The sequence below is a fragment of the Prionailurus bengalensis genome, chromosome A3, assembly GCF_016509475.1.
Source record: "Prionailurus bengalensis isolate Pbe53 chromosome A3, Fcat_Pben_1.1_paternal_pri, whole genome shotgun sequence".
Taxonomy (NCBI): Eukaryota; Metazoa; Chordata; class Mammalia; order Carnivora; family Felidae; genus Prionailurus; species Prionailurus bengalensis.
The window spans coordinates 5,508,785-5,536,700 of record NC_057354.1 but is presented as its reverse complement, the minus strand read 5'-3'; the positions used below and the strand labels follow the sequence as shown (position 1 = coordinate 5,536,700).

The 27,916-nt window shown below is 60.2% G+C and overlaps 1 protein-coding gene across 2 annotated transcripts in view; it reads right to left on the bottom strand.

Annotated features, from left to right (window-relative positions):
- Nucleotides 1-371: 371 nt before the first annotated feature.
- The window catches only part of PMEPA1 (prostate transmembrane protein, androgen induced 1), a 53,980-nt gene continuing 26,435 nt past the window's right edge, over nucleotides 372-27,916 (bottom strand). Inside the window, exons 2-4 of one of the 2 annotated variants that reach the window (XM_043553607.1) lie at nucleotides 7,850-8,001; nucleotides 2,411-2,464; nucleotides 372-1,947 (exon numbers count right to left, since the gene is read on the bottom strand). In XM_043553607.1, the coding sequence (XP_043409542.1) occupies nucleotides 1,399-1,947; nucleotides 2,411-2,464; nucleotides 7,850-8,001 (755 nt within the window). In that variant the 3' untranslated portion in view covers nucleotides 372-1,398. Of the gene's footprint in view, nucleotides 1,948-2,410; nucleotides 2,465-7,849; nucleotides 8,005-27,916 lie in introns of both variants that reach the window. The other variant, XM_043553606.1, reaches the window with a different exon arrangement.

Genomic DNA, 27,916 nt, shown 5'->3' with positions numbered 1-27,916 from the left:
TCGGTGCTGGTTCTCTTCCCGTTAACCCTCTGTCGTGTCCTGGGAGACACCTGCGCGTGTCACTTTTTCTCTCTGGTGTCCCGTTTGTTGGCCTGTTCGCTGAGAACTGCTACGTAAAGAGAAAGCCAGGGATGAGGTCGAATTCCTCGGGGGCCTTTCCAATCTGCCGGTGGCCTCCGCCACCCTCAGCTGAGAAGTCCTGGACCCGCCGGATCGTCCGCACGGAAAGCAGCCACCCCAACCTCTCCGGCGGGTCCCGGCAACGCGCTCCGGGAGCGGCAGCGGCAGCGGCGGCAAAGGGGGCGCCTCAGCCCCTTCCTGGGGGGAGGGGGAGGGGGCTCATGCTTAAAAAACAGGAGGAAAAACTAAGATCCTTCAGGAACAGTTTATTTTCATCTGGGGCAAGGCAAAGCCACCACCCTGGCACTGGGTGACCGATTTCCCCATCTCGTCTGCCATCCAAAGGCTGTGCCGGCCCAGAGGGGGAAATGCGTCTCCTCCGGTGGGGAATGTATGAGGCGGTAACAACCGACCGCTAGACAGAAGCTTCCACTTACGCAGGAGGAGCGCCCCCTCCGGAAGCCTCCCCCAACTCCGTGCAGAGCCCGCCCTCTGCCAGACGGCCGCTGCCAAATTCCGCCGCTTCCCCCTTAAAAGTCTCGACAGACACGATAGAAGTTTCCATCAAACAAGCACTGACATAGTTATATTAAAAAATAGTGCAAAAGCTCAACATTTATATAAATAACTCTAAACCCCTGCTTTGTAGTTTTTTTTTTTTCTTCTTCTTCTTCTTCTTCTTTACAAGGTAATACACGCTTTCTGACCTGGCACTCAAAAATTGCCTTTTTTTTCTCTTCTAGTTCAGAAAACAACTTTTTTTTTTTTAATAGGCCTCTTCTAATACAAAAATACTCCTGCCCTCACAATACTTCTCTTATTTTATATATATTTATATATATAATATTGCAGATCTTTAAACAAAGGTTTTGTGCAAATAGGTCTTTAAAGTTAAGTGAAATCATCATAAACAAACGAAAGGAAATAAGCATTCACGCACGCAGCTCAACTAGGAACAGAAAAGACTAGGGTAGGTTTTTTTTTTTTTTCTTTTTTCTCTTTTGCCTTCAAGACACAGCTCGACAAAGAAACGTGGTTCTTTTTTTTGTTTTGTTTTGTTTTGTTTTTGCAAGCTTTCTTAGCTTGTGCATTCAGACCAGACAGAACATGTAAATATTTATACACAGAGAGAGGGGGAAAGGATGGATACGCGCCACATTTTCTGGGTGCCGCCCGGTCCTCCTCTGTCTTCTGGTTTCGGAAGTGCGGAGTGTTTCGCCTTTCTGTTTTTTCTTTTTTTCCTATACTCACTGCTGCCCGGCCCCGGCCCCGGGATTCCTAGAGAGGGTGTCCTTTCTGTTTATCTTTCTCTTTGCTCCAGGCGGGTGAGCTCTCCAGGGGGGCGAGGTGTGCGTGGGGGAGCCGGGTCCCCTCCAGCAAGGAGGGCGGCCCGCTGCTCTGCTGGTGCTGGAACGAGGGGGACCCGGGGTAGTGCCCGATGACCTCGCTGTAGGTGGGGGGCGGCCCCTCCATGCGCCCGCCGCCCCCGTAGCACGTGGCGCTGATGCCCGAGTTACTGCTGGGGGGGCAGGGGCCGCCCAACATGGCACTGTCCATCAGGTCGCTGTCGAAGATGGTTCTGTTCGGGGGAGCGCGCACGGACTCCCGGTTCAGCTCCAGCTGCTGCTCGGGGTCTCGCAGCTGGAGGGTGCAGGGGCCCTGGTAGGGCGGGGGCTCCTCCCCGTCCGACAGCGAGATGGTGGGCGGCAGGTCGATCTCGTGCTGCAGGTACGGGTAGGTGGGCTGGAAGCGCAGGCAGCGGTCCCGCTGGGTGAAGGGGGGCACGGCCAGGCGGTCGGTGGGCCTCGGAGGAGCATAGACCTGCGGCTGGAGGGAGGAGGGGGGGACGGAGCAGAGTGAGGGTCCCTCCGCGCCCCCGAAGCAGGACCCGAGGCGCGGGGCCCTGCTCTCCGGGGGACGGGACGGCAGGTGGCGGCGCCCAGCGCGCGAAGTCCGGGCGCGCGCTGACGCCGGCCCCCCCCCCCCCCCGGGCTGGGAGCATCATCCCAGGGCTGAAATCGGGGCAACTTTTGTCCGCGCGTGTTGTAGATGCTGTGGGCCACTCCCTCCGGGTAGAGCGTTACGTCCCGGCTTGGGTGATCCCAGCAGCCGCGGACGATGACTCTTTGGAAAAGGGCAGAGGTGTGGGCCAGCAGCCACGCCGTTCGGGCCAAGGGAGGCGCCCCTGGCTTGGAAAGGGGGACCTGCTGGGAGGATGGCCTTCAGGCGTCCACAACAGCAGCCTTGGGGGACAGGCAGGGAGGGGGCGGGCGGCAGCACAGGGTCTCACCTCTGGGATTCCGTTGCCCGACACGGTGCTCTCCGAGGGCCAGAGGCATCCTTCCTGTGCGGGGAGGAGAGGGGCGGGGTCAGCAGGATGAACAGAGGGGAGAGAGCAAAGGGGCCGACTGGCTTTAACCCTGCGACCTTGCATGTGCCATCAGATGCAGCACCCGGCCACGGCTCCCCATCCGCACCTTGGGCCCTGGGCGGTTCTGGCAGTAACCAAACGGCCTTCGGTGACCACGTGAAGCGGCGAGGTCGCATGTCCGCTTGCACCCTAACACCTGGAACATACTAGAGACTCCAATGAGTCTGCGCGGGCTGAGGGCTTTCCGGGTGGGACAGTTTTGAGAGCCGTAGAGCCCCCTCGTGGCCACGTGGGTAACTGCAAGCCTCGCGGCCACCCGCCTTCCCCCGGCTGTCCCCCGAAAATTCACCCTCCACGCTCACGCTTTCCAAAACCTACATCTAATTGGCGGGCCCCTCCTTCTCAGAACTCTCCAGCAGCTTTTCCCAGGCACCTTAGCACGAACCCAAGTTCTCTTGTGAAATGGCTGGTTAAGGAAGCGGGCCTCATCCAGGCCTCCTGGCCTCGACCAGCACTTGCTTGCAGGGTGACCTCTGCAAGTTACTTAACTTCTGGAACTTTCCACGGGTGGAATATGCTTGGAGTGCCTGTGGCCCTGAGTGAGTATATGGAAGTGCTGGGGGCCACGCCCACCCACCATCTAGCGCAAAGCGCATGCACCCACGGGCCTTGGCACTGGCTGCCCCACTGCGTGGTCAGGTCTGCAGACTTTCTCGAACACCCCTGTGTCAAGAGCTCAGAGCCCGGAGCCTGCTTCCGATTCCGTGTCTCCCTCTCTCTCTCTGCCCCTCCCTTGCTTGCACTCACGGAGCTGCTCTGTCACCAAATCGTGATCCGGTGGGTCAGCAACAGTGGAACGAGGCACCGCCTCTTGCCAAAGGGGTAAGTGCCACCTCACGAAGCCCGCAGCCTCTGCACACGGGCCCGTGGCCGCCCCCCCCGCCCCCGACCCATGGACAGGCTGCATGGGGGACAGCTGGCCACGTGCGGTTTCAGGTCTGGGGGAGAGACCCAAGGGTCGGGGAAGGGGGACCCCGTACCAGGAGGCAAACCCAGCCAATGCTGGTCACATGATGCTAGACAGCCCTGAGCCTGGGGGCAGGGGGAGGGATGTCTTGTTAGAATTTTACAGCTTTCTGTAGGCGTAACTGATAGATAATATTAACTGCGCATATCCAGGGTATACAATTTGGTTAAGTTTTGGCATGTGTATATACCAGAGACCCATCACTACCATAGAAATAACATTATCACCCCAAAAGTTTCCTTGGGGGCACGTTTTCCCGAGGGGTCCCACCTAAGACATTTCACCCACCGGCTGGGGCTGGAGCAGGAATTGGAGGGGGCGGGTAGGCCGAGGCTTGCAGTTACCGACACGGCCACTAGGGGGCTCTATGGCTCTCAAAACCGTCCCACCAGGAAAGCACTCAGCCGGCAGACAGACTCATTGGAGTCTCTCTCTAGTATGTTCCAGGTGTTAGGATGCAAGCATACGACCTTGCCCCTTCATGTGGTCACCGAAGGCCGTTTTGTTACTGATATCAGTAACGTATCAGTCACTGCCTTGGTGGCAGAAACCGCACTAAGCACTCTCCTGGGCACCTGGGCGGCTCGGTCAGCTAAGCATCCGACTCAATTTTGGCTCCGGTCCTGACCTCACAGTTCTTGAGTTCGAGCCCCGCATCAAACTGTCAGTGCAGAGCCTGCTTGGGATTCTGTCTCCCTATCTCTCTGCCCACAACCCCCGCCCCCTCCCTCGGTCTCTCAAAAATAAATAAATAAAGCACTATCTCATTTCTCCCGACAAACCTACAAGGCAGGCTGAGGTCGGCTAGCCGAGCTGAGTAGGCCTAGCTGGTGAAAGGCAGTGCTAGGATCCAAACCCTGACCTGCCTGCCTCCAGAGCCACCCGGGCTCAGGCTGGTCCTGGCAGGCTCCGCAGCCCCCCGTCGGGCCAGTGGCACAGTCCATATGTGCCAGGAAGCAGATGGGGACATCTACCTGATCCTCAGTAGGGTCAGGAGTCCCGGGGCGTGATGCACACAGCCAAGGATGAAATGTGACCCAGATAAACTCCTGCCTAAAACCCTCCTACGAGTCCCTCTGTCCCAGGCTCTGTGTGACGTGGCCGCCCAGGACCTCTGCCCACCACTCCCCCGACTCCCAGCCCTAGCACAGGGAGTATCTACCCGGCTGCACGGTGACACCACCCAGGAAGCTTAAGACAGCACCTGTCGTTGCCCCAGGAGCCCCACCACAGACTCCCAAATCACCCACCAGCCTCATCACCTGACTGCCTCGAGCTTGTGCACCTAGGAGTCATTTCCTCCTCCAGGGAGCCTCCCAGGAACCACCCACCACCCCCCTCCCCCCGCTCCACTGCCTCCCTGGCTCCCATAGCAACTCAGCCCCTCTAGCAGCCTGGCCCATTTGTATAGTGATCGAATGTCCAGCTGGCTGCACTGGCCCCGATCAGAAGCCTTGTGCCCACAGAAGCCATGTGGGAGGCAGGAGACCCACGCCAGGGCTGATCTGGGGACAAAGAGAACAAAGGGTTGCCCCATCCAAAGCCCTGGCTGAGCCCTAGTCTGAATGCATCCCTGCCCCACGCTGAGCGGGCCCCGTGCACAAACCGTCTTCCGGGGGTGGGGGCTACGGGTGAAGTGACCATCGCTGCTCAAGTTACATAAACTTTGCGGGAACAATGAAGGCCGCCAAGGAGAGGAATTCAAAGCGGGGAATGTTTGTCCAAAGTGGTGTCTGAAAGCAAAGTTCAGAGACCCGGGAGCAGCTCAGAAATGAAAACAGGACGCTTCCTGGGTGGGGCCTGGCTGCACCTGTCCACCTGCTCAAATGCGCCCGGGTGGGACGGTACCTGCCTTCACAGGTAACATTCCCCTCACCTGCCAACCCCAGCGCAAGACCCTTCAGACCCACAGTCGGTGCCACCGTGGTGGCTGGATCATCACTGTTGTTACCATTATGCGCTAGACCCTGGCTTGCCTGGGAGCAGCACCAGACAAGGAAGTGACATTCTGGGGCCACAGGCTTACCTAAATGTGGGCCTCATTCAAGCGAATGAAACGGGCTCACCCTGAAAAGGACCCGAGGCGGGACAGCCATGCCAGGGGCAGGGCCAGCCCCAGGCTGACAGTGGCCAGGTTTGGGCCCCTGTGGGAGGTCACGGGGCCCTGAGACTCGCCCTGTCTGGCGGGGGGTCCCCAAGGGAGCTGCCACACTCAGTTCAGGCCTAACGAAGCTCTGTGTTTACCCTGCCAGGCAGCCCCAGGGGTCCATGCAGGCGGCTGGGTAGATGGGGGTGGCGACTCTCCTTTGGCTTCGGGTGTCCAGGAACCGGGGCCCGAATCTTCACCTCTGTCTGGGCACAAAGTCCCAGGTGCTACCCACAAGGCGGTCTCCCCGCCCCCGGTGGCAGCAGGGCTCCCTCCCACCGGAACCTGTGTCATTTCCCCAGCTCTCTGGGCAAACGTCATCCTCCCTGTGACTGTACCTATGGGGCAGGCTGCAGAAAGGCTAGCTCCGCCCGTCTGAGGGAGACTGAGGCTCAGAGGGGCCCAGGTGGCCCACCCTGGGCACCCCCCCCCCCACCGGCTAGTGCCTTCTTGTTTGTTCCAAGTGCCCTCCCTTGCCCCAGCATCCGAGGGAGGACAAACGGGCCTGGGCTCTTCAAACTGCCACTTACAGGCTGAGAGGCTCCCACCTCTGCGGGCCCCAGGTTCCCCGCCACGGAGTGGGGTTTCCAGGCTGCCGCGGGCGGGAAAGCACCGGGCACAGGGGAGGCAGGTGCGTGCTCGCCACAGTGCAGCTGGCAACGCCGTCACTCGGGCAACAGTCACAGCAAACAGACACAGGTGCGCCCGGGCCTTAGCCGCAGAGGATTCCTTCAGAGCAGCAGCCCGGGTGCCCCCCCCCCCCCCCCGGACACGCCGAGCCTCAGGTCTGGGGCAGGCGGTGTTCCCGTCAGAGGGACCAAGGGGGTGGATCTCCTTGCCCCGGCTACCTGTGGACGTGCTGCGGCGGCAGCCGGATGCAGGAGATGCCTGACCTTGCCGGGGACAGGCCTGCCAGTCACCCCTGGCTCAGCCCCACCGCCAACCGCAGGCGCCCCCCAGAACCGGGAGTTCGGGTTGTCCCACGGCTGTCCTCACGGGCTCAGAGACGTGCTCGGGCGCATAGCCCCGGGCCACCCACGTGCCACCTTCTCCCTGCAAATCCCAGCCTGTCCATCAGGCCTGGCCGCCCGCTCCTGCCCAGGTTGTGAAATCACACATCGCACGCACGGGGACAGACATACTTGGGGATGAACCCGGCAGCCCCTGCGGCCCGCCTGTTGAAGAGCGGCCAGCGGGCAGGGCACAGTTGAGCCCCGCAGGTGCGGGGGGCCAGGCGGCCCTGGACGCTCAGAGCCGCAGAAGGGCCAAGTTCCGGGCCCGCAGGGCCCCCCCCACGTTGTGGAGTCGAAGGGATACTAGTGGGGCTTCCAGAATGCCCCGTGACGCTCGTAATCCTAACGTCACGTCAAAATGCCGTATTCTGTGAACGGCCGGGACCCCTCCAGAGCAGCGTTCGTCCTCGCCTTCCGGGACCATCGTCACCCTCCTCCTTCAGAGCTCGGCCTAAGAGGCTCGTCCTGACTCTCCTGGCCAAACACACCACGCTGGGATCCTCGGGGACAGTCACTCTGGCTTCCTTCCGAGCGCCCCTCAGTATCATCTGATTTAGGTGTCCCTGTCTGTGTGGATCCAGCCACCAGGCAGCAACCACAGGGGGCTTGTCCAGAGCCATTCCCTCCCCCGCCCCTCCCCACCCCCGCCAGTGTCTGGGAGGTTCTAGGCCCTCTGCTCCGTAGGCGTCTGTGCAGTGAACGCATGAACGGGTGGGTGGGTGATGGAGTGGACGGGAGTGTCTGGGCCGTCCTGGCCAGCAGCGCCCCAGCCGTGACTGGGCGCTGAGCCCCGACTCCTCTGCGGAGCGGCGTGAGCCCCGCTCACGGTAAACGGCAGCCCCATTTCAGCAATCGGGACTGGTCCGAGGGCGCACGGCCAGGACCAGTGGAGCTGGGAAGGCCCTTTCCAGGGTGACCTGTTGTCCCCAAGACACCGAGCCCCCGGCCCAGGCGCCTGCAGGGTATAGGAGAGAGGGAAGGGCCGCCTCCCTTCCGTCTGGGCTAAGGCGGCAGGACCGCGGGCGCCTTCCCCACCAGCTCGTCCCTTCCGGCCTCGGCCTGTACCCCGAACGCCCTCCTCCATCGCCTGCCCAGCAGTGTCCCCTGTGGCCGCCGAGTGCCTCCCTCCCGTTCCCGTGAGCGCACCGCGAGGCGGGACGCCAGACGCTTACCGAGGAGAGGGCGTCTTCTCTCCTCCTGCCCTGGCCGTGCCGGCCGATGAAGGAGCGCGCAGACAGCTTGTAGTGGCTCAGCAGGCATGTGATCACCACCACCATCACCATCACCACCACCACGATGATGGTGATCTCAACGAACTCCAGTTCTGCTGCAGGACCAAGGGAGACACGTGAGCCCACGGGACCCCCGACGCCGGCCCAGCCCTTCCGAGGGGACCCGACGCCGGCCTGGGGCTGGGGGCCCAGCGCTTCCGAGGGGACCCCTATGCCGGCCCCACCCCTCCGAGGGGACCCCTGTGCCAGCCTGGGGCTCGGGGCCCAACCCTTCCGAGGGGACCCCGATGCAGGCCCGGGGCTGGGGATCCAGCCCTTCCAAGGGGACCCCGACGCAGGCCCAGCCCTTCCGAGGGGACCCCGATGCAGGCCAGGGGCTGGGGATCCAGCCCTTCCAAGGGGACCCCGACGCAGGCTCAGCCCTTCCGAGGGGACCCCGATGCAGGCCAGGGGCTGGGGATCCAGCCCTTCCGAGGGGACCCCGACGCAGGCTCAGCCCTTCCGAGGGGACCCCCAACGCAGGCCCGGGGCTGGGGATCCAGCCCTTCCAAGGGGACCCCGACACAGGCCCAGCCCTTCCGAGGGGACCCCTATGCCGGCCCCACCCCTCCGAGGGGACCCCTATGCCAGCCTGGGGCTCGGGGCCCAACCCTTCCAAGGGGACCCCGACGCAGGCCCAGCCCTTCCGAGGGGACCCCGACGCTAGCCTGGGGCTTGGAACCCAGCCCTTCTGAGCATTCACTCACCTCCCTGCAACACCCCAACACTCCACTGCACACTCACACGCACACACACGTGCACACACACAGGCACGTCTATCACAAGCACACCCCACCCTGGACGGGACAGGAATGTGTGAGAAGACCGACCCCCCGGCCCCCCCGGCTCTCGGGAAAGAGGCCTCAGAAAAACCACAGTCAGTGTGGCTGCAGACACTGCAGTTCTCGTTCCTTTTCTCTCTCTCTCTCTCTTTTCTTTCGGCGTTGTTTTGTTTTTCCCCTCGAAGGCGGAAAAACCCTCAAGTACTGGAAAAGGAAGGAGGTTATTTTGATCCTGCCAGAGCCGGGGCGGTTTCTGCTGACTCAAGCGGGTCCGAGTCGAGGCGGCTCGGCAGCTGGCCGTGCTGGGTGCAGGCAGAACCCCCGGCGACGGGCGGGACGCCAGCGCCGGTCGAGCCGGGGCCCCGGGTGGTGACACGGCAGGCCAGGCGAGGGACAGCTCCGGGGCCCAGCTGGGCCGGCCTCCTCCAGCCCACGGCCGCCCACCGGGCGCTAACAAGCGATTCGCCGAGGGCTCCCCAGGGCACAGGTTCAAGCTCAGGGCCACTGACTCAGCTCTCCCACCGCCGAGACAAACTGACGCTGGAGGCGTGGGGGCGGGTGGCAGGTGGGAAGCGGGAAGCAACAGGCAGCAGGAGGTGCGCCGGGTCAAGGGCTCTGGGCCCACCCAGACTCCAGCCCTGCGGAGGCCACTCCTTCCTGCCTCAGTTTCCCTGCGGCTTCCAGCAGGAAAGCGATGCGTCCTAGGTGGGAACGTTACCGTTTGCAGAACACTGGGCGCTTCTCCACACAGAACCCCAGCCCCCAACACCCTCTCCAAAGCCCTGGCCACCCCCTTCCTCCCACGCAGGCTCTCCAGGACACCCCCCTTCTCATGCTGCCTTACAGGGGTGCCCAGCTGCACCTACGATGCCTGCTGCTGTTATTAAGTCGAGGGAGCCTGCCCACCAGGGGACATGTGACAATTTCTGGGCACATCAGTGGCTGTCGCAATTGGGTGGGGGCCCCCTACATTGCATGGGGATGCCCCTCGACAAGGAAGGACGGGTCCACGCTTGGGCCGTGGCTCTGGTTCCCAGGCGGGGCTGCGTCCCATCGTGCCCTGGAGGGCCCAGGAGGGACGACGAGCTGGCCAGGGACTTCAGGGAGACTGTCCCGAGTGCCCAGAAGGCTGGGGCCCTGCCCGGCACATTAGGCAAGCCTGGAACCGGCGGAGGGTCACCCTCACTTTCCTGCTGGGATCCAGTAACCGTGGCCACACCTCCTGCCTCCCCAGACAGGCTGGTCAGGCCTCGGCAGCCTGTTCTGACTCCCTAAGGGCAGGGTCTTGTCTATGAGGGCCCAGGATAAAGCCGCCCATTCAGGGAACATACAGGCTTGCTTTGTGCAACCCCCACGCCCTCCTTCCTCAGAGGGGCCTATAATTCCCCTCCCCCAGCCCGGTGCACTCTTCACCCTCGCTGGGACCACGGCGGTGGGTTCCCCTCTGCCCCCTCCCCCTGCCGTCTCCAGGGGCCCTGCCCACGCTGGCCCGAAGGAAGGGACGCGTGCCTCCGGTCTGCCTTTGTCCCAGGCCCTGGCCCTCCTCCTGGCGTTTTCCAGCCCCCAGAACGTTAAGGTGAGACAGCTTCTGAGGCAGGGTGGCCAGGGGACAGTGCGTGAAGAGCTGGCAGGCCTGTGGGCGTGAACAAGCCCTCCACAGCTCTCCTGGCCCCGCCAGGCTGGGCCAAAAGGGCAGGAGAACATAGTTCTGGAGGCTGGGGTCCAGAGTGAGACAATCAGCCCCAGAAATGAGCACGTGAGCACCCTAGGCCTTTGCTGTCTCCCTGGGCCGCGACCCCAGTACGGCGGGGACCCCGGAAATCCACACGGGTGAGGAGAGGGAAATACTCTCAGAAAAAAAGAGAAGCCGTGACCGATTACATTCTGGAAGCCAAAGGTCTGGGTCTAGGCTCAGAAGAGGAGAGAGACTCTTAAGGGTTCCTAAGCTCTGTTACAGGTCCATCAGGGTCCCTAGGCCCCAGTGCGACCCTGGACCTCACCTAGGAGTCCGTCCCAGCCCCTCGACGTAAAAGGAAGCTAAGGGCACCTGGGGGCAGCGCTGTGCACGGACAATGTGCTCAGCACTCGGGGAGCCGCTCCCTCAGGATTAACGGGGGGGCTCCCCACCCCCTCGGTAGAGCGAAACAAGGTATGTCCACAAGCCGGCAAAGAGAGGGTTAAGCAGGGCCGCGCTGGATATTCCAGGCCAGGCCCAGGCCCGGCAGCACGAGCGGGTGGGGGCACTCAGGGGTCCAGAAGAGGACCCGGCCGGCAGCTGGTTCGCACCAACCCCTAAGGCAGAGCACCAACCGCTGGGCTGAGTGCTCTGGCCTTGGCAGTCCACACGCTTCCACTCGGGGGCCTCCTTCCAGGAGGCACCGCCTTCAGGGGACAGAGCCCGCTTCTCCAGGAAACGCACCAGGACAGCACCTGCTGGAGAGGCGGCAAACTGGAGACGGCGTGCATCAACAGCCTCCCCCTCCCCCCTCCCGGCAAAGGAACAGCTGCGCCCTCTGCTTGGCCCCAAGCACCGCTCTGGGTGACATCACCTGCCGGGCCCCGGGGCTCGGGGCTCGGGGGGGTGGCCTGGGCTCCGGCACCCCGACTTCCCTCTCCCGCGCGCAGGCAGGCATGGTGACTGGAGCGTGGGCCTGCTCCCCCTAGCCGGGCACTACTCCTTGGAGCCCCAGCCGCCCCAGAGGCCGGCGCCCGGGGCAGGCCGGCCCCGTGCGGTCACACCTCTGCTCTCCCCAGAACCCAGAAACCGTCTGTGAAGCTGCCCGGCCTTTGGCTGGCAGCACATTCAAGAGGCTTGAAAGCACCGGGCAGACCGAAGCCTGCAGGGCGGGCGTGCTGGGGATTTCCAGCCCCGGGAGAAGCCCAAGTCACCGACCTGCCGCGGATGTCGGGGACGGGGCCACAGCGATCCTGCCTCGTTTCCTCAATCTGACAGCCGTAGGCCAAGTGCCCAGCGTGGTGCACGCAGGGGCGGGTCCTACCCCTGCCCACCCCCTTCCGTGGCTTTCAAGGCTCCCGTGACCACAGGACCCCCAGCCAGAGGCTGCTCGCGGACAAGGGCGGACGGACCGGAGCGGGAGGAGTGGGCGGGCCGGTCGATAGCCCCGGGTCACCATGGTCACTGCAGCCGTTATCATGACCCCAATAGCCGCAACATCCACAAGGAGCCCCACCTCCCCTAGGTCTGTGAGGCGGGAGCCATCGCCACCGGCACTTTGCAGATGGGGACGCTTGCAGCTTTCCCGAAGTACTGCTTAGTTTCCCCTCCCCACGCCCGGAGCACCTGGTCCTGCCTCCCTGTATCTGCCAGCTACACGCTGTGGGACCCCGGCCACGCAGGCCTCTGTGGAGTCCCCGTTACGACCCAGCATGGGGGAGGAGATGACGCAAGAAAGGTAAGAGCTCAACGGACTCCGCCGTCCCCACGTCCCAATTTCTGACACCCTCATTCAGGCTGATGCCCTAGAAACGCCGAGGTGCGCCTGGCTGGGGGGTGCCCCAGGGTTGGGGGTTTGGAGCAAGGTCGATCCGAATTGCTCACCCTGGCTGGCAGCTGGATGCAAGGCCACGAGGGACGGACAGACACTCGTCCCGCTTCTGTGCCGAGGGCACTGCTCCGACAGGAGCCTTCGGGAGAGAAACACGTTTCCCTCGTCTCGTTCCGGGCGTCAGGTCCGCTCACCGTGGGGAGGGCGGGGGAGCGGCTGTGCCATTTCTCTCCCTAATCTCCCCCTTGGGGTGGGTGATGGATGCCGTAGGCTCTCGGGGGTGGCCAAGCCCATCTTCAGCATGCAGAGTAAGGTCACTCTAATTTAATTTAGCGTCTTCTTTCCTGGTGAATAATTTCAAATTAACAGGCTCGTCTGCCTCATCGGAGCGGCCTGACCCTCCCTTTTGTCTTCTCCTCCAGAGACAGACACAGTCACTTTGAGATGTGTGCACGCCCATCTCTGGTCCTAGCCCAGCTGGCCCGACAGTAGAGAGAGGTGGCGTGTGCCCAGGGCCCCCCAAAATGCCAGGCACGCCCCACACGCTCAGAAGCATCGCCACCGTCCTTCTGTGCAGCAGATACGAACATGCCCACCGCCCCCTGCACCTGCTCTACGGACGAGGAAGAGGGGGCTGACGGAGGGGATGGCTGGCCAAAGACCACACCACCCACAGACCCAGGACCATTCCTTCCTCCCGGCCGTGCGGTCCATGCAGCCGGTATTCGTGGTGGGTGGCACCCGCCTCCCGCCCACGGTGGAGGGAAATCACAGGACGGTCAGGAAGGTCATCCCGGGCACTCCGGGGGAGCTGTGGGCACCTCTCAGGGCACTGCGGAGAGATACGAACGGCGACCGTCCCTCTGCTGTGGAGCACGGAGGGCCAGCCAGGACAGGACCTCCCTCTCTGAATTCCCACAACAGCCCTGGGGGTGCAGCATGGGCCCAGAGAGCAGTCCTGAATCCAGGCCAACCCCGATTCCCCTCTTCCCTGCGGGGGGGCCCTGGCAACCCGGGGAAGCCAGGAAGGACGCGCGCTCTCTCTCTCGCTCTCTCTCAGAATACGGCTTTTAAATGAAAATTAAATAAAACCGTGGCTTAAAAAGGAAGCCAACTATATTAAGGCAGTTATCAAACTCTCAACCAGATGCGTGATATGGAAAGAACACCCAGAATTATTTTTGTGACGCAGGGATAGTATCGCATTAAACAGGACCTGGCAGGTTTTCGACGTGGTGCGAAATCCGTGGTTTCCACTGGTGACCACGCGGCAGGTGCTGCTGACGGCTCCGTGGTTTGGAGCCCGTGTTCCTGATCGCGTGGGTGAAGGTGAAGATGCAACTAGTTCTTCTGCATCCGAGCTAACGGCCCCCTGTTCTTGGGGACGGAGCCTCGATCGGAACCAAGCTCAGGAGCCTGGGTTCCAACCCCCGTCCAGCCGGTTCCCAGCTGTCAAATGGGGGTGCGGGCCGGTGCAGAACTGTGCTAATACGCGCTATTCGCTATACGCGGGTATATACTTGTTCAGTAGGACGACGCACCTCCCCGGTGCAGGTAAGCGAGGGTGACCGTCACCACCCGTTCGGTTAATCACCGGGGTTGGCCGTTGGGTACCGGAGCTCATTCTGTCTTTCCTGGGCTGGAGTCCACCCGGCTCCCGCCAGCCCACAGGAGGTTTCCAGACCAGACGACCCCCCACGGCCACCGCCCCCCCCCCCCCCCCCCGTGTCTGCTCCCAGCGGAGGGGGCAGCTGGTTTGCTTCCTGGTTAACAAGCAGCCCGTGCAGGCGGCCCTGTCTGGCCTCCCGGCCGCACACCAAGGAATTAGGAATTGGCCCTGTCTGAAATTTATGAAAATCTAATCTTGTTAGACCTGCCTGGATGAGACCCACTGGGGCGGGCTTCATTGTCATTCCGCGGAGCCCCAGCCTGCCTGGGGTTCCAGCCACTTCATTACTGCCCCCCCTCTCCCCCCCACCCCCTCCCTGCATTTGAATAAGAACCCGGCTCCCTCCCCACCTAGAATGTCAAATAGAATTGAACCAGACGTCAAAGGAATAACTTTCTGATCACTCCTGGTGCCATTTCAAACACCCCCCAACGGCACATTTATTTCTTAGGGCAAGACCATTTATAGGGGGAGGGGGGAATGAATCTGTCTTTCTTTTGAGGCTTGAGAGGTGGGCAGCAAATCTAGGCCAGTATTCTCATTTTTAAAAACAGACCGAACCGCTTACCAAGCGCTCACTCAGTGCCAAGCACACAGCTGGGCGACTGGCACCCGTTACCTGAACACGTAGCCCTGAGATACTGTCTGGCGTTGTCTGGGTAGCCTCAAGGAAGAAGCCACAGGCTGGCTGGCGAGGGGGCGGGGACTGAGGCTCTCTGCACCGCTGGTCACGGTAAGATCCCAGGGTACAGGTTAAGGACCCGTCTGGCCCCAAGGCTCCCTTCGAATCGTAGCTTTGCCGCTTACCACGACCCTGGCCAGGCAAATGACTCCGTGTCCGCATCTAGGGAAAAAAAGAGGGGTAACCGCACCCCTCTTCACACGGTTGTGGCTACGAGCCGCACCGGCTAACTTGGAGCCAACATTTCCAGGAGGGAAGCCCTGGAACCAAGGCTTACGGGCTCTGGACACTGCCTGCCCGCCCTCCTCACACAGACCTGGGCTGGGGCTGTCCGAATCCGCAGCAGCTGGCCACGGCTTCCCTCAGCGGGTCCCCACCGCCAGCGCTGTAGCTCACGGACGGGATACATCGGGAGCGCTTCTGGACAGAGAAACTAACAAGCTCTCAAAACACGCAAGTATGCCCGCTTGACCTTGCAAATCAACTTCTGGGCCTTTCTCTCCACATGTTCTTTCTCCTGGGACTCTCTCCCACTCGCCCACGGTGCTCTAACCACGTGTTCCGTAAAAGGGCCAAGCACAAGCCCCACCTCAGGGCCTTTGCACATGCCCTTATTTCTGCCTGGAATGATCGTCCCCCAAGTACACGTGCTTGCTCCCCTCCTTCCGGTCTCTGTGGCAATGCCCCTTCCTCAAGAAGCATCCCTGAGCACCGTGCCTGGAACAGGGCTCTGCCCCAAGCCCGAGGACCCTATGCCCCGTGCCGGCTTTCCTCTTCACTGAAGCACTACTCCGGAGTGCTAACGTGACCTGTCTAACCATTTATTCCCTGCCTCTCCCTACTAGAATGCCCGTGTCACCAAAGGTGACTTTTTGCTTACTGTGCGTCCCCCGCACCTGGACCAGCACCTTCCCCTGACAGCACACGCATGAAGCATGCTGCATAAATGGCCACATTTCTTCTCGCGTGTGCAGATGAGGGTCCAGAGGGGGCACTGCTGGTTTGCACCGAAGGGCTCGAATCCCCAGGAGCCACTTACACGTCCCCCAGAGGGGCCGACACAACCCAAGAAGCCACAGCACTGGCACCAAAGACACCCCGAAGACAGAAAGAGAAGCCACCAGATAGGACGAGTCTGTTTTTGTTTAGAAGAAAACAAACGTGTGTGTGTGTGTGTGTGTGTGTGTGTATTTTTTAAGTGAATCTCAGGATGCACACCTATGTCTGTGGGTGACTGTGTCTGCACAGACCAGGGACCAACGGGCCACCTGCAAAACCAAACTTCTAGGCAGAAGTCAGTGAGTAACAGCTGCGGGGTGGGGGGGGAGGGGTGGAGAGGATGCCCAGTAGGGAAGCGTGTGCAGGTGTGCGTGTGCCTGTGACCGAAAGGGAGAGAGAGAGGAGAGAAGAGAGAGAGAGAGAAAGAGAGAGAGAGTCAGCCAGGCAGATGAGGGAAGGCTAGAAATGGCCTCCAGGCAGAGGGGAAGGCAGGTGCCCTGACCACCTCTCTTGTCCTGTTTGTTCCACAGCAGTTCGGATGCCAAGAGGACACGACACCCTCCTTCGTGGATTGGACACACTCCCTGCTGTGCGTGTGTCTGCTTCTAACTGCTAAGACGCCCTGTCCTAGCGCATGAAGGGTCACTCTGGCTAGTGGGTAAAGTGCCTCTTACACCCTGGGGGTAGCAGGGTGCGGAGGCTCATTCGTTTCTGGGGCTTCACCCACGCGTCCTGAGGTCACCTTCGGGGGTGGCCTCGGAGAGGCTGGAAGCGTCAGTGGGACCGGCACCGCAAGCTGAGGCCCCAGGGACAGCACAGCCTGGGGACCCAACGCCCCTTCCCTCGGGAAAGACGAAAGCCGAGCCTTCTCTCTCTCTTGCTATTATCCAAATGGAAAGAACTAATGAGATTTTTTTTTCTTTCTATTGTTACTGACATCGAACTTCTTTAAACACCCGCTGTCAGCAAAATATCAATCACCGTTGGAGAGTTATTGGCAGCACGGAGTAAATTCATGGTGAAGAGAACCGTTCCCGCCAATGGTCACGTTGGAGGTGCCACGGAAAGTTCTTTAAAATAAATCACAGGCATTTCGTTAATTGAGGAGAACAGGGAACAAATGGGGAGTGGGTCGCATGGGTGAACCTGCGGGCCGGTGGCAGGGCTGATGGCCATCACCTTCTGGGAGGGCATTTTGGTGCCTGGGGGGCTCAATCGGTTAAGCGTCCTGCTTTGGCTCAGGTCATGATCTGGCGGTTCGTGAGTCTGAGCCCCGCGTCGGGCTCTGTGCTCTCAGCACAGTTGAATCCTCTGTTTCCTTCTCTCTCTGCCCCTCCCCTGCTCCCCCCCCCCCCCGATTTCAAAATAAATAAATAAAAACTTAAAACAATCAGAAGCCATCCAAATCCCCCTAAAGAAAGCCTGGAGCATGACATCACGCTGTCCAACGGGGCCGCTCAAAAGGTACCTACAACTACCCCCGGGTTTCATCACTGACATTTTGAGCTGGGTCGGTCTCTAATGTGGGGGCCGTCCTGGGCGTCACAGCATGCTGGGGGCTTCCCTAGCCTGGACCCGCTGGATGCCAGGAGCACCCTTGCCCCTAAGTCGTGACAGCTAAAAATGTCTCCAGACATGGCCCAGTGCCCCCTGGGGGGGGCAGAATCGGCCCCCGCTGACAACTACTGGTCGAGGCCTGATGTTGGACGGATGTTAGCCATTATTCTCGAGCAGAAAGAATGAAAACTTGGAACAGCAGAGACACTATGGGCCCCTCTTCACGGCAAAACAGGATAATTGTCACATGGTTAGCACGTCTACTTCTGGAAGAGGGGGCCTATGCCTCTTACTTTCTGTCTTTCTATGCTGTCTGCGTTTTTACGGCAAACCTTGGTAACTTTAATTCTTGAAACCTTTACGGAAACAATTCGGGCACGTGTGTGTGCTTGTGTGTGTTTCCGAGTGCGGCCGACAAGGCCACTCGTGCTTGTCCTGGCCACTCGGGAGGCCCCTGTGCTCCTCGAAACCACAGATGTTTCTCTGATTTACCGGTTTTCAAGAGCCTGGTGTTTCCCGACAGGAGCTGGGACGGCAGCCCCCGGGGCGGGGGGCGGCGTGAGCCCAGGCTCCCTTTCCAAGCCTCTTGGACCACAAGCGCCACTCTGGAACGGCAGCCACAATGCGAGCCGTATTAAGCCACTTGTCCACGCTCTTCAGTCACTGTGACGAGGGCCTCGTGCTGGAGAGCCTCTGAGGATCCATCCGACGCGGCCTCAGGGCTGCCCCGGGCGGCCCCTTCCTTGCAGGACTGAGGGGGGCCCAGCTATTGTGGGGCTCACCCAGGGCCAGGGCAGGGACACAGCCTGATGGCCAAGGTCAAGTCCAGCCCTGGCTGCCCCAGAGCGACGGACTATGATGTCAAGTCCAGGCCACTGTCATGTGGGGCTCCCGGCTCCAAGGGACAGAGTGCCTCCCCCCGCCCCCCGGTTTCTTCCTAGTGTCTGGGCCCCCACGGGTGCTCAGGCAGCAAGACAACTAGCAGCCAAGCACCAAGGAGCCAGGCAGGGGCTCCGGGTGTCGACCCAGATGCATCACACACGTCTCTGGGCTCTTTCCCCCACCTTCCGACCTCACCGGCACGTGGGACCTCACCGGCGGAACCGACCTGAGGACTGAATCCCCTAGAAACACGGCTCCTGTGGCGTCAGGCTCAGAGCAGACCCTGCAGGGGACAGGGCCGCAGAGCCCACAGTTGTCGGCAGCTTTCCCAAATCCTCTGTTTGGATCAGACGGGGCGGGGAGGCCTCAGGCTCCGGACTGAATGACCCTGCCCCCCACCCCTTTGCCCATGCTGAAGCCTTAACTCCCATTGTGGCTGTATTTGGAGAGGAGTCTCTAAGGAAGTAAGGAAGGTTGAAGGAAGTCAGAAGGGTGGGGCCTCGAGCTTATAGGATCGGTGTCCATATAAGGAGAGACACCGGGGGCACGTGGGTGGCTCAATGGGCTCAGGTCACGATCTCACGGTTTGTGGGTTCGAGCCCCGCGTCGGGCTCTGTGCTGACAGCTCGGAGCCTGGAGCCTGCTTCGGATTCTGGGTCCCCCTCTCTCTCTCTCTGTCTCTCTGCCCCTCTCCCACTCATGCTCTGTCTCTCCCTGTCTCAGCAATAAATAAACATTAAAAAAAAATTATGGGGCGCCTGGGTGGCTCAGTCGGTTAAGCCTCCGACTTCGCTCAGGTCATGATCTCACAGTCCGTGAGTTCGAGCTCCGCGTTGGGCTCTGTGCTGACAGCTCAGAGCCTGGAGCCTGCTTCGGATTCCGTGTCTCCCTCTCTCTCTGACCCTCCTCCGTTCATGCTCTGTCTCTGTCCCAAAAATAAACAAACATTAAAAAAAAAATTAAAAAAAAAAAAATTAAAACACAAAAAAAGAAGAGGTGTAGGAAAGCTCACTGTCTCTGCACCCACACATCGAGGAAGCCATGTGATGGCTCGGGGAAGGTGGCCGTCTACCAGCCAGGAAGAGAGAGCTCCCCCCAGAAACTGAATCTGCCGGCACCTTGAACTTGGACTTCCAGCCTCCAGAACTGAAAGAAAATAAATTTCTCTTCCCCAAGCCTCCAGGCTGCGGTGTTTCCCAGCTGACTATGATACCTGGCCCAGGGAGAGCAGCTGCGTGGAAGGAATTCAGCCCCCGGTTGTGAAGGGCACGACCCTGGGAGACACAGATGCACCCCGCCACTTCCGGTGCACCTGCTATGTGCCCGGCCCGGCCACAGGGCTGAGGTTTTCCAGAGCAGTGAGTCACCTGAAACCCTACCCTGATTTGTCCCTTCTGTGGCAGAAAGAGTCAAATCTGTGCTCCCGGAAACCTGGCCGGGTTCATTGGTGGGACAGGCGAACGACGATCGGAAATCTAAGGCCCTTCGAACCGCGAGCAGACGCCAGCACGTCCTCTGTGGTCTCCCTGAACCTTCCCCGCAGCTCTCCGGGACGGCCCTGGTCCTGCGTCCCCATTTTAGGGACACGGAATCCGAGGCTGGGAGATACAGACCAACACGGCCAGGTCACATAGGTGTAGGCAGCAGGGCCTGGGACGTGGGGGCCTGGTGTCCGAACCACGGTTCTCGCACCAGAGCGGACAGGAAGCTCAGCAAACGAGCCACATCGACAACCCCCCCCCCCGAAAGCCCCGACGGCTAACTCGCCACGAGCCTCCGCTCATCTCTGAGGAGGAGGGGCGAGGCGGCAGAGACCGGAGTAGGTCACACAAGTGCCGCTTTGCCAGTCGCTGGAAGGATCTCTTGCGACGAAGCATTCCTTGCGGCCAGACTGTCTTACAGCCTCGTGGGGAGGCTCCAGGAAACAAGGCTGGACACACGGACAGTGGGCCATGCATGGACCCCCAGGCTGGGCAGGGCCCGGGACTGGGGGGAGCACAGGTGGGGAGAGTGGCATCCTGGCTGGAGCAGCCCCACCCACGCCCTCAGCCCGTGGGAAAGCGAATGGCCCCTCTCTGCTTCTGAGGGTCCGGGAGTCTGGGGGTGTCTGTGTATCTGTCTCCCATCTACGATCATCTGGGTGCTTGTGTCTGAGTATTTGTCTGTGTTTCTGGGTGTTTTCTGTGCGCGCGTGTGTGTGTGTGTGTGTGTGAGAGAGAGAGAGAGAGAGAGAGAGAAGAGAGAGACTGTCTGGGGTCTAAATCTGCCAAATCTTTCCCTATGACTCTGCACGAGCGCTTCCTCTTTTCAGGTGACAGTCAAAACAAAGTCCCAGCGGGCAGTTACGAGCCTCCCAGACACCAGCCGCCTCTTCCGCTCCCCACCCCGTAGGCAAGGCTATTCCAGCCCTTAGTATCGTTGCCTTTTGAAACAGCATCTTCCAGAAGCAGAAACTCCCAACGGCTGGCAAGACCCAGGTTCTAACCAACTGTTCTCGGAAGGAAGGAGAGGCCCACAGAGGCGCCTTTTCTGCACGGAGACGGGGACGCGGCAGAGCCGTGGGAGGCGAGTCGTCCAGCTCTGGATTCAAATCCCGTATGTGTGGCCTCAAGCAGTCATCTGGCCCACCTGTCTTAGATTTTCCCCATCAGAAATAAACATGGGTCCATAATGTGCAACTTTCCAGGACCGCGGAGACTAAGCGAGCTAGCAGAGGTATACTAAGTTCCCTCAGCACTAGCGGGTACCCAGCAAGGGAATAATAAGTGGTGGCTATCATAAGATTAAAAAAAAAAAGTGGGCGGGCGCCTGGGTGGCTCAGTCAGTTGGGCGTCTGACTTCCACTCAGGTCATGATCTCGCGGGGTTGAGTTCAAGCCCCGCGTCGGGCTCTGGGCTGACAGCTCGGAGCCTGGAGCCTGCTTCGGATTCTGTGTTTCCCCCGGCCGCCTCTCTCTCAGCTCCTCCCCCACTTGTGCTGTCTCTCTCTCTCTCTCAAAAACAAAACAAAAAAAAAGAAAACAACAACAACAACAACAACAAAAAAAAACATTAAAGAAAAAAGTGGGCAACTCACATGACCAGGCAAGGCATCAGGGCTAAGAAGACGTCGGTGTTCATTTATTAAATGATCTGGAGCGGCTGATACTGAGCACGTAAATTGAATTTGTCTGATAACAGCTGGCGTGGAGACAACGAGATGAGAAACAGCAAGAGAAACCCACATGGTGCCCAAGGTCGGGCTGCAGACACCCAAGGGGGTGGCTGGCTGGGGTCCTGCCCTCGCAAGGCAGAGCTGGGGAAGACGTAGGGGGTCATCCCTCGAGACCAAAGACTTTACCTACATGGCCTCCTCCCCTATCCCTGCCTCCCCCGTGGCACACGGACGCCCCCTACCCCGGTCTGTTCTGCACCCAGCGGACAGAGCGATTTTTTTTTTTTTAACGTTTATTTATTTTTGAGGCAGAGAGAGATAGAGCATGAACGGGGGAGGGGCAGAAAGAGAGGGAGACACAGAATCCGAAGCAGGCTCCAGGCTCCGAGATGTCAGCCCAGAGCCCGACACGGGGCTCGAACTCACGGACCGTGAGATCATGACCTGAGCCGAAGTCGGCCACTCAACCGACTGAGCCACCCAGGCGCCCCCAGAGCGATTTTTAAAAGCATCAACTGAATCACTGACTCATGCTCCAATTAAAACCCTCCGAGGCCTTGCTCACTACACTCCAGCCACGCTGGTCTCTTTCCTGTTCCCACCCCAGGACCTTTGCACACGCGGTTTTGCCCTGGGATCTCTGCATGGCTTTCCATGTTACCGCATCAAGGAGGCATCCCAGGTGCCCCGTTCCAAATACCTCTGGATCTGCCGGCGGCCCGTGTCGGCCACAAGGGGCAATGCAGTGTACTGACAGGGGCCCCCATGGGTTTTTCCTGGCTCTGTTCTCATTCTGGCTCTCCGTGCCTCTGCCTCTTGATCTTCTGGGGTGAATGACAGCCCCACCTCACTGGCCTGGTCTGAGGGTCGTGAGGAACCCAGGACCCACGTGGCACGTGGGTAAGTGTTGGCTGCCATGACCGACTAACCTCCTTTAGGGACACGCTTGCCTGTTTGTTGCTGATTTCAAGTCACTAGCAAGGGATCACCAACAGAAGGTCCTAGCGGATCTTGTTCTCACGGCATCCCTGGTGGCTAATCCCTGCCTGGCATGGCCCACGGCCCACGGCCCACGGCGAGCATCTGAGGCAGGAAGCTGTTCACTCTCCCAGGATTCGCACCTCTCCCCGGAGGCCGGAGAAGACACGGGTGTTGACCAAAAACGAAGGGTCTCTCACAACACTAAATAGGCAACTACCGCGGGACCCAGCCGCACTCCTGGGCTTCGATCCCAGAGAACGGAAAACTTGCGCTCACACGAACCCCCGCGCACGGATGTTCACAGAAGCCTCCTCTGTGAGAGCCCCGAACCCCAAGGAACCCAGACGCTCGTCGACAGGCGACCCGTTAATCCGACTGCGGCACACCGCGCCTTCCAGAATGCTACGCACGAGGAAAAGGCACAAACTGTGGACACACGAACAGCCTGGACGGATCCTCGGAGAATCACCTGGGTGACAAAAGCCAGTCGCAAAAGGCTGCCCTCGAACGCTCCCATTTATAGAACGTTTCCAAACGAACAGAATCAGAGAGATGAACAGATTACGGGTTGCCGCCGGGGGTTAGAGAAGGCGTGGGTGGGAGGCGGGCGTGGCCACAAGAGGGTGGCAGGAGGGGGTCCTCGCGATGGGATCGTTTTGTGTCTAGACAGGCACGCGACAGAATTCCACGGAGCCGAACACGTACGTGTGCACGCCCGTGTGTGTGTACAAATACACGCTCACCCAAGTGAGTGCCCATCAAGTGGGGGTGTCTGGGTGAGGTCGACGGCTCGTACCAAATGTTGGTCTGCGGGAGGTGATACTGGTATTCTAGCTACGAAGGCCTCACCACTGGGGGAAGCAAGCTCTATGTCATCTGGCTGCAAACCCACAATTGTATCAAAACAAAAAAAGTTTTTTTTTTTTTTTTAAAAAAAAAGGAAAAATATGGGGGGGGGGCCTAGCATCGCCCTGGCGGAGGGCAATGCCTGCAGCCCCAGGCGATCCCCGGGGCTGGCACCAGGAGGGTGCTTTACTGCAGGGGTGGGGGGGGCGGGTAAGAGCTGAAACAGAAGCCGCCTCCCCCTCTCCCAGCCTCCCTCCCGTCTCCCGCTCCCGGCATCTGCCATGTGGCTGCCGCGGCCAGCCAAATGAAACCACCTCTCGGCTGTCATCTTCCAACTTGCAGGTCTGGCTCCCAGGTTTGAAGATTAAATTCTAAACACGCCACTTAAAATTTAGAAACGGAGAAAGGAGAATTTCAGTCACGTCTCAGCACTGGCTGCTGGTGGCTTCCCCCCAGCACGGGGCGAAGAACCTCCAACTTCTTTCCCGAGGGCGGGGAGAGAGCAGCTTGGGTCCCCGCACCCCCCCCCCCCCGACATAAAGTATCATCCCCGATACAATCAAATGTCCCCAGTACGATGCCTCAGAGGGTCGCTGGATCCCCAAGGTAAAGGATCACCGGGAACGTGTCAATGCAGAGCCAGTGGGAGGAAGGGAATCCGTCAGGGGTCACCTCAGGCACCGAAGAGGCAGGAGCTGCGGGGACCTTCTGAGGACACGGGCGTCTCTGAAGACACCTGAGTGTCCTCCTTTCAAAGAAGGCTCACCTGTCTTCTCAAGAAACCCGAAACTCGGCTGGAGCTGGTCTGTAAGGAACGCTGGCTCCTCACATCTGAGATGGGTCCACCTCAGCCCCATACTAGCTCTGCTGAAGCACCGGTCTGGCCCCACGGGGCCCACGCCGACCAGGGGGGACCGATGCTGGGCCAGCAAACATGCCAACAAGCAGCAACGCGTAGCACCGCTCGGCAGAGACCACGAGAGGGTGGTGACCACAGTGTCCGGGAAGGAGGTAACCACAGTGTCCCTTGGATGGGGCGTCAGGACCGCCTCTCGGAGATGTGACAGGTGAGGAAAGCTGGGGGGAAGAACGCACCCGGCTGAATGAATGACCAGTGCAAATGCCCTGAGGTGCGAACGTCGGTCACATTCAAGGGCAAGACAGATGGAATGCGGGTAGGAGGAGGGGTCAGCTGTGGGCTGTGGGCGTGTGCCTGGGCAGGGCAGGCACAGAAAATGCGAGTCGAAAGAGGGTTCGGGTGTCACCTTCCGACGTGATGTTCCAAACAAGGCCACACGTCAGAGCTGCCGTGGCACGCAGAGCCCCACGTCCCCCGAGTCCAACGGACTGAATCGCCGTCTTTCCCAGGGGGGCCCACGACCTGCAGGCTTCTGGGTGTTTTACAAGCGCCCCGCTGCAGACTAACCCGTCTCCGTCAGGCTCTCTCTCCTTCAGTGGGCGAACCATTTGTCCAAATAAACTCCTAGCTGAAGTCCCGGATCTAAAAGCGAATGCGGGAGCCTAATATTTAGCTGCTTATGGTACAAAAGAGAGAGAGGACGAGGGTGGGCAGCTGGCGCCTTGGGTGGTTCAGAGATCCCTGAAGCAACCGGGGTCCCGAATGAACCTAGGAAAAGAACCAGCCCGCTGGGCAACGGGTCTCGGGAGCCCCTGGCTCGGGTCACACGCAACCTGGATGGGCCAGAGAAAAGCCAAGGGCCAGTGCCAGCTTCCCGGTCTTCTGGGGGGCTCTAGCATCGCCCTGGCACCCACAGTAGGGCACCTGGCCTGCTCAAGGCGCTACCCCAGAGGGTTGGCCATCCTCGCCAGGTGGTTCCAGCTGGTGGCGTTGGAGCCTGGCTCGCGCCCACCGTTAAGCCCCGCGAACCTGGTCGGACGAGTGGATGCAGTGACTTCTCTGCCCATGAGACACACCAGCGGGGACAGCGTCAGCCGCTGAGGCTTAGCCAGGCTGCGCAGTGCGGTCTGTCACTCGAGGCTCCCGCCCAGCAGCCGTGGGGAGGCCTGTCATCACCTGCTTTTGACAAAGAGACGCCGGGCCTGCCCACACTCACTCCGTGGCCTCCAGGGCAGGTAAACTTAGGGTGAAAGCAATGATTCTTACTGGGGACAATTCTGCCCACCAGGGACATCTGGCAGTGCCCACAGACACTGGTGGCTGTCCCCCACTGGAAGGGGGTCCTATTGGCATCTAATGGGTAGAGGGGCCAGGGGCGCTGCTAAACGGCCCCCCCGTGCCCAGCACCCCCCACTGAATAGAACGATCCTGCCCAGATGTCCGTGGTGCAGAAGCTGAGAAACCCTGGGCTGAGTAGGGCGGCGGGCGAGGCCTCAAGCCCAGTGTGTGGCACATAATACATGCTCAGTAAACACGGCCAGGCAACTAGAGATCCTAATTAGGCCCCAACACAGAGACAGCAGCCAAGATTTAACTCACACACGATTGGTTCAAAGAATAATAAAACCACCCAGTCCAAAAACTGGATTCGAAAGCACACGATTTGGGGAAAGCCACTTGTCCATTTAACACCTGGGCAGGATACGGCCGGGGGTTGAGGCTGCCTCGTACCCCCCCCCCCGCCCCGCCCGCCCCGGTCACAGAAACATCCCCTGCGCCAGGCACACAGTAGGCGCTTCATGAACGCTTACAAGAGCACGCGTGAGCGAGGGGAACGGCAGCCCTGTGCGCGCACACAACTCGTTTCTGGGCCCCTGTCTGGCAGAAGGAGAAGAGAACCGACCATCGGTGGGGTTCAGGTCAAGGAGAAAGGAGGGGTAAAGGGTTACTCTCTGAGAGCCCGTTCACCCAAGTACACAGGAGGCCGCAAGCCCGGGACGCCCCAAGGGACCAAGGGCCTGCAGTCTCTGGGGCCAGCAGCATGGTCCTGGAGGGGCCTCCTAATGGCCAAGCTGCACCCTCTGACCGGCCGGGGAACCCTTCACTGCCGGCTCTCCAGCTAAAAGGCTTTGCACCAGCCCTGGGCCTGGGAGCCCCCACCCGTCCACCCCACCTTCCACCACAGACAGGCCCAGAAAGCGTGCTGCCCACGGCCAGTCACATCCTCCCAGGGGCCAGCGGGCACACGGGCGATGTGCTCGCTTCCAACTTCCCAGTGGGCTCCATCCATCCTTGGTGAACAATCACAGGGCGTAATGAGAAACCCGAGCCTCCAGACGTCAATCTGCCCCCAGGATCCACCCCGCCCTCCAAGCCAGCGACCCGCCTGAGACCCCGAGGACACCCTGACCCTGGCACGGGCCTCCTTCCTGCCAGGGCAATGAAGGGCTACACGCAAGCTTCCCTGAGCCCCCCAGACCCCACGCTTACAGTGTGCAGGTTACAATGAGGGGGAAACTTGGGGCGCCCGGGGGGAGGGGGGAGCTCAGCCGGTTAAGCCTCCGACTCTTGTTTTTGGCTCAGGTCATGATCTCACGGCTTTGCGGGTTCAAGCCCCGCGTCGGGCTCTGCATGGGCAGCACGGAGCCCGCTTGGGGTTCTCTCTTTCTCTCTCTCTGCCTCTCCCCCACTTGCACTGTCTCTCTCAAAATAAATAAAAACAAAAACAAAAACAAAGAAGCTACCCGGGGTTTTCCTTTCCTGAGCTACGGTGGCAACGAGGATTCGATCTGCGCCAGGGCGGTCCCAGCAACGAGCAGCTTTCCCTTTTTTAAAAAGAAATGTTATTCTCAGGTAACTGTACATCTACAGAAAGTGTAAGAAATAGCACAAGATCTCCATACACCCCACACCCCGTTCCCCAGCAGTAGCATCTTGCAAAACTGCATCATCTGTGGCTGTCCCAGAAACTCCCACACTGTTTAGCTTTGTTTTACAGACCAGGGGACGGAAGCCCGGTGGGCACCTGCCCCAGGTCCCCCGCCAGCAGGGCTGTGCCTCTCTCAACCCCCCTCGCCGAGAAATTCTCCACCCCAGAGCTTCCCATGGTTTTCATCCCACCCCTCAAAGCCTCGTGCATGTGTCAGCTCCCCTCGCCCCCCGTAGAGCCTTCGGAATCGGGACCCCCTGCGAACATCTACCCCCCGCCACCACCACCACCACCACCACGGCATGCTGACATGGCCCCGTTTCTCCTCCTCCCTGGCATCACCAGCATCGGAAACCACGTCTTTTGTCTGCTCCCCACTGGAGTCTAAGCTCCGTGAGGGCAGGCATCCCCTTCCGCCCCCCAGCTCCTCCAGTGGCTCAAAGCAGCTCCGCCATCTGATGGATGAACAAACAGGCGAGCCTCTTCCCCACACTGGGACCTGCCCTCTGTCGGGATACAACCTGCCTATCGGGTTTCCGCAGCTACATTTAGCGGGAGGCTGCAGCAGCTGTCCGGACAACCCAAGTCATTTCTGGACCCCGCCTCCAAGGCAGGGGACCACCTCCACCATCAATTTGCCTCAGCCTCTCTCAGCCTTGGTGTCTGCATCAGTAAAATGGGGAAAATGACTCTCACATTCCCTTGCAAAGCAAAGCAAAGTCTTCCCGGAGGGGTGGGGGAGCCAGCTGCTTGCCCGGCTGGGGGGGGGGGGCTGCTCCATAACAAATGATGGAAAACAGGGCACCTTAGCCAACAGCCCCCACACTCGGAAGACCAGAGGAGCCACTGACGAGGTGAAGCACAATCACTCTGACTGGCTGGCACCCCCTGCTCCCTTTCTTTTTAAAATTAAAAAAACCAAAAGCAAAGACAACTCCCTGCAATAACACCTATTACCCGTCGAGGGCCCCGGGCTCACAGCCCCAGTCGCCAGCAGAAACCAACTCATCCTGGAGGAAAGAAAAGTTCAACTGACGAGCTATAAATATTTCTGCTAAATGCTGCTGGGAGTGGGGCTTTCTGCATGAGCGGGCCCCACTGAAAAGGAAGGCGGCTCACCAGA